General features: G+C 36.9%; 2 protein-coding genes across 2 annotated transcripts; one reads left to right on the plus strand and one right to left on the minus strand.

The window, feature by feature from the left end:
- The first annotated feature begins 1,040 nt into the window (after positions 1-1,040).
- asb16 (ankyrin repeat and SOCS box containing 16) lies at positions 1,041-17,262 on the plus strand. Its single transcript, XM_030140140.1, has 6 exons — positions 1,041-1,386; positions 2,243-2,510; positions 5,962-6,370; positions 7,494-7,577; positions 16,743-16,853; positions 16,930-17,262. Exons 1-6 carry the CDS (start codon positions 1,041-1,043, stop codon positions 17,113-17,115), a joined length of 1,404 nt encoding a protein of 467 aa, XP_029996000.1. The 3' UTR covers positions 17,116-17,262.
- Positions 8,606-12,430, minus strand: LOC115423375 (uncharacterized). Its single transcript, XM_030140139.1, has 3 exons — positions 10,910-12,430; positions 9,821-9,932; positions 8,606-9,147 (listed from the first exon to the last, which is right to left on the minus strand). The coding sequence occupies exons 1-3, from the start codon at positions 12,385-12,387 to the stop codon at positions 8,617-8,619; spliced, it is 2,121 nt and encodes a 706-aa protein (XP_029995999.1). The 5' UTR covers positions 12,388-12,430; the 3' UTR covers positions 8,606-8,616.
- Positions 17,263-18,709: the final 1,447 nt, after the last annotated feature.

The following is an 18,709-nucleotide window of genomic DNA, read 5'->3' on the forward strand; positions in this document are numbered from 1 at the left end:
CAGTGCAATAAACTCTGTTTTATAAAAAAAAAAATTTCTAAACGCTGAAGATCAAAACATTTTAGAATAAGAAAGTTGGTCAAAATTGTAAACTTCACTTTAGAAAAAGTGCTTGTTTTTATTATTGCACTTGACTTTTATTTAATTGTTTTATTGCATATGATTTTCATTGGTTGTTAATACATTTATAAACTATGCAGTAGAAAGAACCTGTAAAGTGAATGTATTATAATATGCAGACAGTGTTTTGAAGCAGATCTGGTAGCTCTGAGACTGGCATTCCTTTGGAGTAAAACCATTCTCTCATTAATCCTCACCGTTTTCGATTTTGACTGAAGACTGACAGGCCACAGTTGGAAATAAGAGTGCCCACTTAATCTGTTTTGCCTTGTTAAATAAAGGCAAAATAAAATTAAAACAAAAAAAGACTGTATCAAGGAAACTACAGCCAACCAACATTTTTTTTTTTTTTTTAAATAAAATTTTCCTTATTAGTAACTCAAACTTGATAAAGTTTCACAACTTTTATTCTACCAGTAGACCAATGTTTACACTAGATCAGAGATTATCTTGACTTTCCTTTGTTCTCTGTGTTTCTTTAGGTATAAATCCAAGGTGGATGCTTCCATCTAGTGGCCACTGTGGATGGGACTGGTATCAGTTTGCATTCTGGGCTATTAATAAGTAGTGCTGAAGTTGTGTTTGAAGAACAGCCTTGTGACTGTGTCCACAAAGACACGACACGGGATTTGAGGAATAAATTTACATAAAAGGGAAAGAAGACTGTTTTTTAATTATGAAAGGTTTTACTTGAGCTTTGCCCAGGCAGCTGTGACTCATTTCATTTTTGGTTTCAGGGTGAGTAAATGTTATCAGCTGACCTTTGACTTTATGTCCACACTGTGCTGTAAAGGCTTCAGGGCTTCATGGAGTTGAATGTATGGACTCACAGCTCAAAGGAAACAGAGGAAAACTGTTCATGAAAGTGGTTTGATTCATCTGTAAAGCTGACCTTTCTGTCTGGATCACTTTAAGGTGCCATGTCCAAGGAGACTTTTCCATTCACCTCCACCTCCCTTCGTTCCCTGAGGGTGGAGCAGGAGCTTCAGGAGTGGGAAGATGCTCGTCGGGCTCTGGCTCACAGGAGAGCCATGAGCAGGGCCCCCTTACCCCCTGCCCCTAGGCCTCCTCCCAGGCACCAGGAGAGGCGGCGGGTCCAGGAGGTCCGGGCGGCTCCTCCTCAGGTCCGGTGCAGAGACACAGCCATTCACAACACCTTCATGTGTGGAGACATGAAAGGAGTGTATGCGGTGCTGAAGGACCCTGCCATGGTCAACGCCCTGATGGAGACGGTGCATGAGGAGATGGTGTGGACGCCAGAGATGGGTAGGAACCCCAAACCTTAATACGTCATCTTACAGAAATACTGAGTGGGAATCAAAACTCATACAATCACACCATCAAGAAACACTGTCCATGATAAGGATGGTATCACATTTTTTAAAACTGTGTGTTATGATGTCTGTTTAAGTGAAGAAGGAACAAAATACTCCCAAAAACCTAAACATCCATCAGTGGCTAAAACCATCTATTGATCTGAAATATTTCATCACCTTTGAACCTCTTATTCTGTCAATACATGGGAATATTTCAGGTGAAAAGCAGTTTCTCAGCTTTTTGTCGTTATTATAGACAATTCAAACCCAAAAAACTCTTCTAACAGTGGATTCAATACGTAATGAGAATTGACTAAATGACTGTAAATATTGGCCTAAAGTTCAGATAAGTTTCTTCAAACAGAAAAGCATCAACGCTGCATTAAAAACAGCCCTGTGTTGATGGAAAAGGTGTGTTTTTCACGTGTGATTAATTCGCAGATTAATGATTCATTGTATGTTTTATTCAGACACGAGGGAGTGATTTCTATGTTCTCACACTTCTACAGTATATCTTTCTCCCAGTTAAGATAAGATAAGACTTTATTTATCCCACTGGGGGGAAATTTCAACTCATTCTAAGTGAGATGTGAAAAAAGTAGATGGAAACAAAACTAACCAATGCAACACAATGATATTTATCACAATATCCAACTATATTATGACATTTGTTATTATTTTTTTGTAGCCCAGACCCCTGTTAGAAAAGATATACCTGTCCCTATAGTGTCCCTCATACATGTGAATGTCATGGATCCTCATGGTCACTAATGAGTCTGTCTTTGCCCCGTGTGTTCCTGTGTCAGGTATGTGGACACTGAGCTCTAAGGTCAAACAAACGTCCGCCCTGCGTCTGGCCGCCAGCAGAGGACACAGCAGCTGTGTGGAGGAGCTGCTGTTCCGTGGGGCCGAGGCGAACGCCGACCCCGGAGGTAACACCGCCCTCCACGACGCCTGCATCGGCGGTCACTCCGTGTGCGTTCAGTTGCTGCTTTCCCACGGCGCCGACCCTGAACTGTTGACCTCTGACGGCTGCGCTCCCCTTCACCTCTGCACCTCTGCTCAGTCATTCCAGTGAGTCTTAGGTTATGATCCATTTCACTCCGCTGCATTTAGTTCATGACCAATTTATCCAGTTTTGTTCACCCCATGCATTTGTGATAAACTGCATCAGGAATCACTCTTAAGTCACTGAACTCTGACAAATACTATTCCATTCTCCAAACCCATATTTATGTTTCTGCAAGATAATGCCCCTTGAAACACATTCAGGACATGACATGTTGAAACTGTCAATAATTTAGTTTTGTTATTAATAAATATTTCATGATAATATTTGGGTGCTTCTATGAAACTGGGTTTATTTCAGTATCTGGCACTTTGCCAGCTTTTTTAGACCCAATGATAAAAGATAAATTTAGATATATTTCCCCCCAGGATGTACCTAATGATGACCACAGATAATTGCAAAAAAATTATACTCTTGCTCTGACCCATCCCAAAATTAATAAATTTTTAATAAAATATTGGGGCCAAAAATAGGACCAGAATTGGGACATGAAAGACTACCTAGTTGTCAGTGTATTTTATCTGGAAAACATGTCTTGAAATGGTGTTATATACCGCTATAAAGACACTGTGTTAAATTTGAGGATCCTGGTGTTTTTTCTAATCCAGACATGCGAGTTTTTCATGAATCTGCAGTCTCATTCCAGGTTTCGCATGTAACCCATCATGTCCACTCATGTTACATACAGAACCTGCCCATTTAAACACAAATAAATCGTGAGGGATTTTGCACCAGCGGTCGTTTTTGTGAAACACTCTCCCTTGCATAATTAGTTCAATTCCCAAAATGAACCTGTGAGAGAATAAAAAGATATTTGAAAAAATAGTAGCGTGTAATTTTCGTGTCCTTTTGACTGTGTTTCATGTGGATTATTGCATAAAAAATAATATAAAAATATATAAAAACGTGTTTTATCTGAAAAGTAGTTTCTCTCTTATCTCAGTAAATATTTATTTTTAAAATAGACCCAAAGTGCTTCCAAACTTGCTTCATTACATTAGTCTGCATCTGGTTTGACTTTTTAGCCCCCATGTCCTGTTTTTAGGGACCAGTTTCATAGAAGCACCCATGTCAGATTGTGTAAAATTTTAAGGATGTCCAAAAACTATTTTCCACTACTGTGGAGTATGAAAAGTAATGTGTTTCTGAAGTTTGTGTTTTTGTTGTTTATTTGAAGCTTGTTCCACTGTCTCTGAAGTCAGTTGCAGAACAACACCATCATTATAATTTCCCAGAGAATTTCACTATGAGCTAACAAAATAACATAGCTTAATTTAATTTGCATCACATTTAGTTGCATTTATTCATTATATTGTTTCATTTTAGTAAAATATATCAACCTTTTGTTTTTTAAGTGTTAACCATCTTATTTTAGTAAACAGGATATGTCAGCTTTCTCTAAATTTGAACATTGTTGGAAGAATTAAGTCAACAAAACATAGATAATGAAGCTTTTTAGATGTTTTATAGCGGAAATACTACTGTAAATCCTTTGACATTATTAACATAAGAATGTGAAAATGTCCTCCACCCTCAGTGTGTACAGTGGTGGAAAAATGTTTTTACTCACCCCATGCATTTGTGATATATTACATTAAAGTCACTGAACTCTGCAAAGTATTGTTCCATTCTCCAAACCCACATGCTCCTGCACATGCTCAGTTCCATCAAGGTCAAAACTGGATGTTTCAGCAGGTAATGAAACACATCCAAGGCATGACATGTGGAAACTGTCAAGAATTTAGTTAAATTATTTTTTCTGGTTAACAGTAAACCAAGAACAAAAATTGCATTTGTTTGTCTGTCTGATGAAGCCACAAAAAAGATTATTCCACATATATTTCATGATAATATTTAAGACTATGTATAATTTTAAGGGTGTCCGAAAACGTTTTCCATTACTGTATAAAAAGCTTTAAAAAAACACATCACATTATTAAAGATTAAGCCGGCAATTTCCAAGCGTTTGCCTCTGATGTTTTACAAAAAGCAATTCATAGTCAGCTCATATTTCAGATGTCGATAGGTTGTTAACAGATACACCCAGCAGTGATTTTTCCCTCTAAAATTCCCACATACTTTCATTTCAATAAATGTTCAACTCATCCAATGTAATACATAAAAAGATTTAAAGCACAAAAACTCCAACACAGATCAGAGCTTTGTTTTTTCTTTGTTGCTCTCCTATTAATCATGTGATGATGCCTCAGATTGATCTGGTGATTCTATTTATAAAACTGGATTTACTGTAAAGCACAACACTGATGATTGACTATTAATAATGTACTGAAGTCATATTTAATAATACATCAGACAGAGGGTCCAAACCAGTACTTTTACTTCAGTACTTATACTTTTATACTTAACCCATAAAGACCCAAACATCCAAAAGCATCTACTGATCTAAACTGCTGATCCACAAATCCTATCAGGACATGTAAATAACTGGTTTAAAATACAGTTTGGGGCTCCGTAGTTACCATGGAAACACCGCCATCTTCTACAACACTGATTCACCAGTAAAACCCATGGAGTTGGATCAATGACAGTGGATGGAGACACTTGGTTTATGCTATCTATAGTTTACTGCAAAAGTCACCTTTTCTTCATTTTTTTCTGTTTTGATACAATAACCTTTGATTTTACTCTGACCTTTTATGAACATCTTCATGATCAGTCAGTTAAACATAGGAAAATAGATGATTTCCACTGGAAAAAATGCAAAATTCACAGGATAATATGATAGTAAATGGTGATAAATAACTTAGGAAAGGTTAAATACAGAGAAAAATTAATTTGAGAACTGCCACAAAAGTCACACTGGGTCCTTGCAGGATTAAAAAAGAAATAATAAAATCTTTTCATTACAGTTTTGAAACAATAAGCCCTCTACATATGTGCACATGAACACAACAAAGTACCCATCCAGGCCACACTTTTATACTTTTTCATCTCTAACAGAAGTGTTTTTCATCACTGTGTTGGTACTTGAGATGAGCTGATACAATAACCTTTGATTTACTCTGAGCTTTAATGAACATCTTCATGATCAGTCAATTAAACATAGGAAAATAGAAGATTTCCACTTGAAAAAATGCAAAATTCACAGGATAATATGATAATAAATGGTGATAAATAACATAGGAAAGGTTAAATACGGAGAAAAATTAATTTGGGAACTGCCACAAAAGTCACACTGGGTCCTTGGGGGATTAAAAAAATAAATAATAAAATCTTTTCATTGCAGTTTTAAAACAATAAGCCCTCTACATATGTGCACATGAACACAACAGAGTACCCATCCAGGCAATACTTTTTTACTTTTTCATCTCTAATAGAAGTGTTTTTCATCACTGTGTTGGTACTTGAGATGAGCTGAACATTCCCAGTGCTGGTGTAACTACATACTACTGTTCTGATGCATTCTGGGATGTGGTTTTATTCGTGTGGTTTCAGTTGTGCTGAGTTGCTGTTAGACGACGGTGCAGAGGTCAACGTCAGGATGAGGGAGTCTAGACTAACCCCTCTGCACGTGGCCGCTCGCCGAGGTCTGGAGAAGCACGTGGAGCTCTTCCTCTCCCACAACGCTGACGTGAAGGCCACAAACCGAGAGGGCGAGACCCCTCTGAACGCCGCCTGCTCCGGGGCTGAGAGGCCGTCAGAGGCGGGCCGGTACCTCGGCGTAGTTCAGATGCTGATGGAGGCAGGGGCTGACCCACGAACTGCAGGCCGGAAGATGCACACGCCCCTGCACAACGCCTGTGCAAACTGCAGCCCCAGGATCGTAGAAATCCTCCTGCAGCATGGAGCCAAGGCCGATGTTTCCAACTCTGCAGGATTCACACCATTGGACTGTCTGTTACAGGTAGCACTGAAGAGTATGAAGGCAGAGCAGGAGCCTGGGTCTGTAAAATAAAGTTGGAATAATTTGTTTTCAGACACTCTTTTTGTTCCTATTTATACACATCAGTAACCACATTTGACCTTCAGGGAGGAGAAGAGCACCACAAGCACTATTAAGGATCATACAATACAAATTATAGGTTAATGTAACACATACCCTGCCCTAATTCGAATATGTCACAAGTACTGAACCTACATGCACACAGGAAGTAACATGAAGGTGCGTTAATTGTTGTGATTGCTTAAAAATACCCTGCAAAAACAACTATTAGTTTGCAAAAATATCTGCCAATGCAGCTAGATTTAAATTACTCTAAAATACACCGTTGCCCATAAAGTTAGAAGAATTTTGTTTTCAGACACATTCCTCTTTTTATTCCTATTTACACACATCAGTATCACCTTTGACCAGGTGCACTGATTACATACTGAGTCCCAGTTACACTTTATCAAGAATAAATGACATTGTCACAATCATTTCTCTAGAAGTATAACGATATTATTCCAACTTAATGAGCATCACTATAAATAGACTAAGGAAACACTGTTCATCTGTTCAGAGATAGTCGCAGAAAACATTATTAGACCAACCTTGTTTTCTTCAATTTCTTGTTCATTTTCATGCCTGGTACAACTAAAGGTACATTTGTTTGGACAAATATAATGATAACAACAAAAATAGCTCATAAGAGTTTAATATCAGAGCTGATATCTAGCCATTTCCCATGTTTTCTTGATAATAACCAAAATCACTTCAGTTCTTACATCAATAGCTATGGCATTGTACTGACAAAAACAGTGCTTTTAGGCATTCCATGTTTTCTTTTCTGTCTGTTTTAGTCACATGATACACACAGGAGTTAGTACGTGATTGCATTACCATTGTTTTTGATGACTTTTGATGGTCTAATCATTTTTTCTGCAGCTGTATTTCCACAGAAGCTGAGAACAGCCCTATGACATTTTTAATGCCATTGTCTTAAAGTTCACTTCCAATATTATGAGCAACAGTGTATTTAAGTTTAGTTTCCTTATGTCACACATCTGTGGCTAAAAGTGACAAACTCTTCCTGTTGTTCATTGAGGTGGTGGAAGATTATCCAGACCAACAGCCTGAAGAGGTCGCACGGTCCCTCCTGAACCATGGAGCTAAACCTGTTCCACCAAAGGTTTGGTCAAATAACCACACAACACTAGTAGAGCTACTTTAAAGTAAAAGTACTAATATCACACTGCAAAAATACATAAATGCAACTCTGGTGTTAAACAGAGCTGAAACCTGGTGGCTTTGAAGGCCATGACATTCACAGTATTCACACATTGTTCAGTTAATCTGTGCACTTTTATACCCAATAGGAGCTCATTTACAGTCACAGAAAATTATTATTATTAGACCACCCCTTGTTTTCTTCAATTTCTTGTTTATTTTAATGCCTGCTACAACTAAAGGTACATTTGTTGGTAGATACACTACTTGAAAATATATTCTGGCGTTTTCAGAGATTTCCTGCTAGCTCAGTTCAATGTCCCACACTGTGATATAATGACACACATATACAGTCGTGGAAGAAATTATTAGACCACCCCTTGTTTTCTTCAATGTCTTATTTATTTTAATGCCTGGTACAACTAAAGGTACATTTGTTTGGACAAATATAATGATAACAACAAAAATAGCTCATAAGAGTTTAGTTTCAGAGCTGATACCTAGTCATTTTCCATGGTTTTCTTGATAATAACCAAAATCACTTCAGTTCTTACATTAATATCTATGGCATTGTACTGACAAAAACAGTGCTTTCAGGCATTCCATGTTTTCTTTTCTGTCTGTTTTAGTCACGATACACACAAGAGTTAGAACTTGATTGCATAACTATCGTTTTTGATGACTTTTAACAGTCTAATAATTTTTTCTACGACTATATTATTCAGGTTTTTCCTGTAGTTCATTTTATAGGCTTTTCATTCAATGTAAGCAGGGGTGTCAAACTCATTTTAGTTCAAGGACCATATTCAGCCCAATATGATCTCAAGTGGGTCAGGCCAGTAAAATAATAACATAGTAACCAGCGGCGGCAGGTGAGTGGTCAGTTTTCTAATGTGTTATAACCACATATCATCACTAGAATACACCAAAGCACATGAACCACTATTTTAAAATATTAATATAAATAACAATAAAAATACACAGTATGCTTTTTTAGTCCTTTATTTTTTATATGTAAATTTCTCTTGTCTATCCTTCAAACATATAAATTTTTCTATAACTCTGTTATTAAAGTCAGGAATGTCCCTGACAAGAGTATTTTCCATCGACAACATGGCCAACGCGTTCAGACGTCCTTGTGACATGCAGTTTCTCAGGAAGATCTTGGTTCTTGTCAGAGTTGAAAAGCACCTCTCAGGTTCAGCTGTTGTCATGGGAGTGGTGACTAAGATCTTCAGCAGAGCCACAGTCTCTGTAAAGATGCCCTGAAGGTCATTCTGCTGAAAGAGCTGGAACAGAGCCACAACACCAGTGCACTTCCTGAATTCATCATTGCTGTAAATGAGTGACAGCTCAGTTTTCAGTTTGCTTTTGTTCAACACAGGGTAAGCTTCTGCGGCGGTGTTGAGAGCAGCATGAGGGAACTCTTTGTTGTACTCCTCAAATTTATCTACCTCAAGCAGTGTAGCACTGATCAGGTGCTTGGTAAAGGCAAACCTCTCCATCACATGGGCCAAGACAGTGTCACAAACCTACAAAAAAAAAAATAAAAATGAATGCAATAAATGAATACAGAGCTCCACTTCTGTAAATCAGGGCACTTGCTCTTTATCCAAATAAAAAAAATCCACATTTTTCCAAAATTGCTATTTTTTTCCCCAAGACTTTGACTTTATGCACTTTTATACTTGTGTGCCTGCTTTTTTGGTTGAGTGTACCTAGTGTGTGTAGCAGAAAAGTTAATTTTAATAAATGTATGAATGAATAATTTGCAGTAAATTATGTTTTACTGAAAGAAACGTTTTCAAAACATACGAAAATCACAAAAGGGCATGGATATCACACAAACAAGTTTCACTAGAATAATTCCAGAACCGACTTGTTAGTAAAATCATATCCAGTTTTTTATATGCTTTCCTCATGTATCTCCTATCTTACAAGATTATGTACCTTTGAGCATACTCTAAAATTCCACTATGACTGAAACTTTTTTCTATACTTTATTAAGACTTTCACACAAAATTCCAGACTTTTTAAGGTCTGGAAAACAGCTTTTCAAAATTCCATAATTTTTAAGACTTTCAAGACCTGCACAAAGACCCTGCAATTAATAAAAATCTATCTGTATATTTATACATGTAAAATATAAAGTATAATGAGAAAAACTGTTTTATTAATGTATGCTTTTGAGAGCTTCTATCTCACCTCTGTAGCTAGTGTCTGAAGTTCACCTGGGCCCCTTGTGCAACGTTTTTTTGCCTCCTGCTGCTGCTGTAGATTGCTGTTATGTGCATCACATAGACCAGGGAGGGATGCACTGAAAACAACCAGGAGAAAAAAGTTATGCTTTGGCAGTCAGTAAAATTGAGTAGAAATGTCACATAGATGTCAATATCATACAGCATTCACATTAGGGCCTGGCCAAAGGAAAGTGAACATCAGGGTCAATTTCTTTTTTCTCTAAAACTATATTTTTGATCACTCACCATGAAAGACATATATCTCTAGTTTCTAAAACTGTGTTTATTTAATTTGTACCTGAATTACAACTGGATATATGAGAAAATATATGAGAATACAGTGTAAATTAAGAACAGTAAAGGTTGTAAATGAATGTATACAGCATAAATTCAGAATGTAAATAGCAATATGTAAATAAATATGTTCAAAATATATGTCTGCATCTAATCTTATATTTAATAATAATCAAATACTATAATGATTTTGAATTTTATGTATTATTTAAAAAAAAAAACAGCAGAAAGATGTGTTTTAAATATAGTAATGAAATGTGGCCAAAGACTGATAATTTGATCAGTATCTTAATCAAATCTTTGAAAATTATCATGGTTCATCACACTGAATTAACACCTCACTCTGTTACTTTTTTGGAGTCTCACTCCATTACCATGAATTAATGTGTTTTAATACTAAAATAAGAATGATACCAGTTTAAGTTTTGGATATAATGTAATCTCATATATTAAGGAAAATGTGATATGCTAAATATTTGCACTTTCCTTGAGGAACAGCACTTTTTGCATTTTTTCCAAACCTTGAATAACTGCTGTATATTTTTTCTCACTGTTACTTTTTCAATGATGATAACTTCATGTTTTTATTAAATATCTGGTTATTATTCCTTAATGGCATGTTAAAGTACTTGCTTAGATCTACAAATTGAGCTATTATGGTTGCTGTTAAATACATTTTAAAAACAGATATGGAATGATTAGTATTGCTGCACAGTGCTTTCTCACTCGGTTACTCGCTTGGCCAGGCCAATTAATTTACCTGATCTTTTGCAGATTGACTTTGAACTCCTTCATGGCTCTAGCAATGAAGATCATGTTAATGGAGCGCCTCTGGAACTCGCTGTAGAGAATATCCACATGAGGCATGATGAGATGGAACAGTTCCAGGAAGAAGCTGAACATTTCATCCTCCAGTAGCCTCAAAAACCCTCCAGCTTCTCTTATACTGGCAGGATCGAAGTCATCTGAGTCCCTGATATTCACAAAACACTGCAGGAGGTCATCTTTGTGCTCGTAGACAGTGTTGACAGCACGACTGGGGAAGTTGCGTCTAGCTGCACTTGATCTTGGAAGTCTGTGCACCACCACTTTGTCAAGCACACCGGTTCTCTTGGGAGATCTTGAAAAAAAATCAGATAATCCAGTCACATCAAAAAAGAACTGCCTGACTTTTGTCATATGTGACGTCACCTTCTGCATGACCAAGTTCACCTGATGGGCATAACAGTGGACATGATGTGCATTCTCATACACAGCTTGCACCTTCGTCCGCACACCACCTGTGGCTCCTCTCATGACACTTGCACCATCATATGACTGAGAAATGAGCTTGGTCTTGTGTTCAGCTGGGATAATGGAGCTCAGCCTTTCCAGGAGTGCTGTGGCGACGGAATCAGCTGTTGCATTCTGTAGAGATACAAGCTCAAAAAACCTTTCTTGCACATTGTGGGCTTTGTCAATGTAACGGATCACAATCACAAACTGACACTGAGCAGGAATGTCTGATGCTTCAACTATGATGGAGATAAAGTCAGTACTCCTGATTTCATCAACGATCTGCTCTCTTGCAACTGAGAGCATGCAGTCCAGGAGCTCATTCTGCACCGTCTTAGATGTCCCATTAAACACAGTGACAATCTGCAGATGTTCATCAAATGCTGCATTCAGGGACGCATCCAAGTCCGACAGCCCTTTAGAATGCTCACTTTCATCATGACCACGCAGTGCTCCCTCAAACGCACCACAGCATTTAAAACAGTCTATAACTTTCTTCAGAATGAGTCTGTTTTGGTCCACTTCCTCATTATGTCTCCGGATGGCTGTCCTGTAACCTTCACTGAGCTGCACTGCGATACTGGCGTTCCCAAACAGCGCCAGACGCATAGCATTTTCAATGTGACTCTTGGTCTGTTCGTGTTTATTAGCTTTGTCGTAGAAGTGTTTTATAGTTGTAATACCTGTGTGAGTCCATGCTTGTTCAGTTCCTGGCACCTGAAACAGCAGGCAGGGAAAACAAAACATAGCACGTGTCTCACTAGAAGCAGTAAGCCACGCCTTCTTCTTATACCAGCTCGTGCTGAAGGACCGTGTGTAGCTCCTCCCCCTGTCATGGATGTGTTCTTTAATGTTGATATCAGGCTGCTCAGGTCCAAGCTCTTTAACCAGAAGCTTTTCCTCTAGTGTTCTTCTATGGAACGGTTCCTTTTGTAGGGACAGAACTGAGTTTTTTGTCTCCATAGCAACAACAAACTGAGCTGCAGGAACAAACTCCTGTGGACGGTGCCTGGGCGCAAGTTTTCTTGCCCAAAACAGGAAATACGTCACTGACTTGACTGCTCACACCCCCGAAACATTTTTAGCGCCCTCTATTGACGAGTCGCCACTGATAACACTGATCACCAACAAATTTATTGTTTAAGTTTTTTGAGCTGATATAGGATAATTTTGGTGTGCTGAATCCAAAAATCACATTAATTTTGCTCAATCAGGTCAACTTTCTGAACTATGCTACATATTGGCTTTTTAACATTTTTGCTTACATTTATGGGCATTTTCACATCATATGACATAAAATTCTTTCATATTTCTTGCAGTAAATGAGTTCTGAAGATTTTACTTTTGCCAATTTATGATTAATGTTTTTTTTAAATATTACAGGTGAATGAAATGGCTTCGACTAGAAGATCTTTCAAAAATAAGCCTGACATATTCTGCTACATCTGCGGTGAATACACCATTGTACCTAACAGGAATCAAGTGATCAAATGATTTTTTTTTCTCTTAAAACCTATTTTGGGTGAGAACTATATAAAAAAAAAATCAACTGATAAAGTCACAAAAATGTAATCAATTTTGTGAGATCAAATTTTTCAAAATCAAATTAGCAAAAAAACCTGATCTGATTGAGAAAAACAGATGTCATTTTTGGATTTAGCGGTGCAAAATGGTCCTAATTCAGTTGAAAAAACCTAGACAACTTGCAAAAAACATTTTTTTGTAACCCAGTGTAATAATTTATAAATGATAATAACTGGGTGCTTCTATGAAACTGGGTTTATTTTGGTATCTGGCACTTTGCCAGCTTTTTAGACCCAATAACAAAAGAGAAATTTATACACTCACAGTCAATGAAAACTTTGAGACCATATTTTTCGACATCATTTTTATTTTGAAACCCTAAACTGGAATTTTTTCATATGAATCATTTGTTTAAGATATTGGCATACAGAGACAAAAATCTAAAGTTTCAAAAATAATTTCAAAACAAAAAACTTGACAAAAGAAAATGGCACCTTGTTGAGCCGCATTATGTAATAAATTCTCATTGTGTAATAAAAGTTCAAAATGTAATAAGAATGTCACGTCATCTTGTAATAAAGCCGCATTATGTAATAACCTGACGCATTTTGTAATAAACTATGTTAATGCATTATGTAGTAAATTTTTTCGCATTATGTAGTAAGTTATTACAATTTGAGAAATTGATTACAAAATGCACTTGACACGTTTTTATTTTCAGGAAAATGTAATGTACTAAATTCATCTTTATACTGTGTGGTTAAAGTTCTGATTACATTACCTGTAGCTCCTGTGACTAATTTCTTCTAAATTGCTCTGAAATTATATTAATTTGGATTATTACATAATGAACCATGTTATGACATTTTCTTAAAATAAAAATGTGTCAAGTGCATTTTGTAATAAATTCTCAAATTGTAATAACTTACTACATAATGTGAAAAAATTTACTATATAATGTGTTGACTTAGTTTATGCAATAAGCTGAGGCATTTTGTAATAATGTGGCTTTATTACAAGATGTCGTGACATTCTTATTACATTTTGAACTTTTATTACATAATGGGAATTTATTACATAATGCGGCTCAACACACCTGCCAAACACAAAGTCACAACAGTAGCAGTCCTGGTTGGAAGTTGTCACTCTCTCTCTCCCTGGATGCGGTCTATCGTCAACAGAACCTGTGGTGTTGTGGCGTTCAACCAAGTTTCTGATTGTGGGTTGGGAACAGCCCATACATAGGCCTGGCTATATCACTGTAGCTCAAACCGGCCTCCACCATACCCAGTGCCCGGAGACGTTGTTCATATGTGGCATGATGCCATTGACTGGACTAACAATGGTGGCCTTTTTTGGGCCTTTATATAGGCCTTCCAAACCAATCCTCAAATTGTGCAGATACCCACTGAGTATTGCTCAATGTGTATTTGGTCCACTTTTGCAAAGAGACCAACCCATGTGCAAAGAACCATGACAACATGACAACTCATCATTATCTCAACTACCAAAGCACTAAGTCATCAATAAATCCACAATGAATAATTACAACCCCCCTACAAGTAGAAATATGCAGACATTTCTACCTCAAAGTTTCTATTGACTGTCAGTATACATACTTCCCCCCAGGATGTACCTAATGATGACCTCAGATAAATACAAAACAATTACACTCTTGCCATGAGCCACCCCAAAATTAATGAATTTTTAATAAAATATTAGGGCCCAAAATAGGACCAATATTGGGGTAGGAAAGGCTACCTAGGTGTCAGTGCATTTGATCTGGAAAACATGGCTTGAAATGGTCTTGTATACCGCTATAAATAAAGACACTGTTAAATTTGAGGATCCTAGTGGTTTTTCTAATCCAGACACGCGGGTTTTTCATAAATCGGCAGCCTCATTCCAGGTTTCGCGCGTAACCCATAGTGTCCACTCACGTTACATTTAAACACAAATAAATCACAAGTGATTTTGCAACAGCGGTCGTTTTTGTGAAACACTCTGCCTTGCATAATTAGTTTGATTCCCAAAGTGTATCTGTGAGAAATCTTGGAAATCTTGTAGTGTCACTGGAAAGGCCTCTGGTGAACGAATTCCTCCCCCCGGTGGATTATCCATGTATTGCATGTATCTAATTGTATGCATCAGGTTTTTCAGTATACACAATATCACACTGATCATGTAGAAGGCCTTAATTTTGTATCAAATATGATACGTTTGGCATTATAGGGTTAAAATATACCCAAAGTGCTTCCACACTTGCTTCATAACATTATACATCTGGTTTGAGTTTTCAGCCCCCATGTCCTGTTTTTAGGTATCAGTTTTGTAGAAGCACCCAACTCCAAACTTTTCACTCTGTTTTAGATTGAGACAAGTAAAATTACATTATGAAAATATTTACACGTACAAACTATTGTTAAAAAGATGTGAATAACATGAATGACTGTGAACAACCTGAAATGTCTTAAGAGAAGTAAATACTATTTTAGCAATATTATGCCTCAGTTTATCATTTATACATGTGCAATAGAACTTACAGATCCCAGTGATTCTACAAAGACACAAAACATTTAGTAACAGGCATAATATTGTTAAAATTACACTTACTTCTCTTAAGATATTTCATGTCATGCATATTTGTTTAGATTGTCCACATTTTTTGTGAAAGGATGATTTGTAAATGTAAAATTTTTATGTAATTTTACTTTTTTACACTAAAACAAAGAGAATAATTTAGAGTTATCATTATTCACAGGTTATTATGATAGTATTTTACTGGTCCAACCCACTTCAGATCATATTGGTCTGTATGTGGCCCCTGAAATACATTGAGCAAAAATATAAATGACCCATATACAGTATTTGTGTAACACAAGACACGTGGCCCAAAATGAGCTTATGATGTCTTATAATTGTAAAACATAGTTAATTTTCTCGATTTGTAAACAAACTTTGCATCCATCTCTGCAAGTGATCCAGTGGTTCCGCCCACAACACAGGTGTGGCATGTCCAGATGCTGCTCAAATAGCATTAACAGAACTCAGGCACTCCTTTCAATAAAAGACAATAAAAGGCCACCTCAAGATGTCAAATTTCATCAGATGTCACCATGACACAGATGTTGCACATCATGCGGGAACATGTCATTGGCATGGTTGATGCAGCGATGATGCCCTCGAACAGGAGTGGAATAACATTCCACAGGCCACAATTGACGACCTTGTCAACTCGATGAGAAGACGATGTATCGCTCTACAGGAAGCCAATGGTGGACACACCAGATATCAAGTGGTGATTTCTTTCAGCCGGTCCCCACCATGTCCACATGAATTTCCCCGAGTGTCAGACACCACCATCATGTTCTAATGGACAGTTATCTGCACCACATTGACCAACTAAATAAATTGTGTATGATTTTAATATATTGTGCAACACCTAATGCTATAAAAAATGTAAAGTGTCACATGGGGTGTTTATGTTTTTGCTCAGTGTAAAATGATTTTGACTGTTAATATCTTCAGTGTAATTTTTGCATTTCACAAATTTATCCCGAAGGTTGGATTGGACCCATTGGTGGGCCAGTTTTATGTTTGACACTCCTGGTTTAGATACTAGTGATGCAAAGCTACTCGAATTGAAATACTTAGGTAAAAATGTAAGTAGATTCTCTAGTTTGCTTCTTTTATCTCTGGATGAAGCCACTGAAGAAGGACTGTAGATCCACATGTGGCCCTAGAGCCTCAAATTGGACACCCCTGGTACAACCTGTCATCTGTTTCTTCTGCAGATGCTGAAACAGTGCATCCTGTCTCCGGCCACGTTGGAGGTTCTGCTAAACTCATACACATCAATCCCTCCCTGTGACTGGATGGACTCGCTGCCCACTGATGTATACGAGGTGGGTTTGTGCAGAGTTAGATCCCATCTGTCTGTGCCCTGGGCTGCAGTTTTCTAGTGTTTCTGTTTCATCTCAGGAGCAGCAGTCTTTCTTTGACTTGGTGCATACACGCAGCAATCAGCCTCGGTCTCTGCAGCATCTCTGTCGCTGTGCTTTACGCCTGCCGCTTGGAGCCCGGTGCTTCTCAGTGCTCAGTAAACTGGACATTCCCAGATCCGTGAGGGATTATCTGCTGCTGTGTAACGACGGGACGCTCCAGTAAAGGGCTCTTCACTCTCTGGATGTTATAACACTGTCCAACACCATGGAGCATCTTTAGATGGAAAGAATGTCTGCCATTTTTATTTAACACTTGGTTTTATCATCTTTGAAATATTCTGAATTGTGATTTCCTTTATGGCAATGAACTGTATACTTTTAACATCTATAAACAACTGTTTCTTGAAGATAACAATCAACACAACTAACTTAGTGCATCATTATTAATTTTATTAACAAAGTAACTAACGTTTTATTTATATACTTCTTTTCAAGATCATAAGTGCTTTACAAGGTAAAATAATTTTCACTTAAAGACAAAAAGCAATTCAAGACATTAACATAAATACAGGATAAAACCCATAACAAGAGTGTTACACATACTGGTCACGAACAAGTCAATCTGGCCATCAGTGGAAATACATCAAACACAACAACATCATTACAAAATATTGTGAAAATGCAATTATAGTCATAAAAATGCTGATTTATAGAAGTGGGTTTAAAGCCGACTCTAAAAAATCTAAATTGAATCAAACTAATTCCAACTGAATGTTTGCTAAAGGTCCAGAAATAGTGGATTTTTAAAGAACAATATAATAAGAGTTTAGAGCTGGAAAAGCTTATATGTGACATCATCCCAAAGCATATTTACTGAAAACACACCATGCATGTCTGAATTATCTTTCAGTTTATTCAGAACCACATAACTGTTAAATAAATCTGACTTCCAAGCATCACACTCAAAGTAATGAATTAATCAATAAATTAATGCATAATTTTGACATGAACTTCACACCACTATTACTGAGGTGGATCAATCATTAAAGGAAAATGCAACATAAAGTGTCTTAATTAGGTGTTTTTCCAGCACATGCACGACACCAAACAGCCATAACATTACGACAATGACAGGTAAAGAGGCATTCATTTTGATTATCTCATTACAATGGGACCTGTCAGTGGTGTGACCTCTGACCTCATGATAAGAAGCAACACAAACCAGTAGAAACATCTGACATGTGTTAAATGAAACCTGGTACAAAACATCAGAAATTTAATGCAATAAATCTCATATTATCTGAACTAAAGAATTAAAGATATGTTAAGCATAAAGGGAGGTCAGATTTTATACCACCACTTTGGTTTACAGAAGCAGTTTTTTCCTGGAAAGTTTTGCTCATGCTGCTGTACATTCTTCCCATATATCAAGATTGGATCTTGATAGAGTGACTGAGAAATACATTTGAACTTTATTAAATAAGCAAAGCTAGAGTAGGACTTTTACACACCTGATTAATTATTAAAAGGTGTGTATTTTGTGTGTAATGTTTTAAAAGTATTTATGCAGCATTTTCAGACTAAACTGTTGCTGCTGTAGGAGCAGCAACAGGCCTGTGACTTTTTTTTAAAACAAACTTGATTAAAGAACCATAACAATGCAATCAAACATGACAGACAACAAAAAATTTACAAAATAGAAAAAAGAGCACAACTATGAATGTATGTAAGGATGTATTACACTTTTAAGAATTCTTGGTACATTTTAATAGTTTTTGTTCCTTTTTTTTTGTTTATTAGGGATAATGAACAACAAA

This window comes from Sphaeramia orbicularis, chromosome 8 (assembly GCF_902148855.1).
Source record: "Sphaeramia orbicularis chromosome 8, fSphaOr1.1, whole genome shotgun sequence".
NCBI lineage: Eukaryota > Metazoa > Chordata > Actinopteri > Kurtiformes > Apogonidae > Sphaeramia > Sphaeramia orbicularis.

Coding starts and splice junctions, on each gene's coding strand:
- asb16 (XM_030140140.1), top strand. CDS start 1,041: ATGTCCAAGGAGACTTTTCCATTCACCTCCACCTCCCTTCGTTCCCTG. Junction 7,578..16,742: donor CTAAACCTGTTCCACCAAAG/GTTTGGTCAAAT, acceptor TTTCTTCTGCAG/ATGCTGAAACAGTGCATCCT. Junction 16,854..16,929: donor TGCCCACTGATGTATACGAG/GTGGGTTTGTGC, acceptor GTTTCATCTCAG/GAGCAGCAGTCTTTCTTTGA.
- LOC115423375 (XM_030140139.1), bottom strand. CDS start 12,387: ATGGAGACAAAAAACTCAGTTCTGTCCCTACAAAAGGAACCGTTCCAT. Junction 9,933..10,909: donor GTCAATCTGCAAAAGATCAG/GTAAATTAATTG, acceptor GGTTGTTTTCAG/TGCATCCCTCCCTGGTCTAT. Junction 9,148..9,820: donor TTCAGACACTAGCTACAGAG/GTGAGATAGAAG, acceptor TTTTTTTTGTAG/GTTTGTGACACTGTCTTGGC.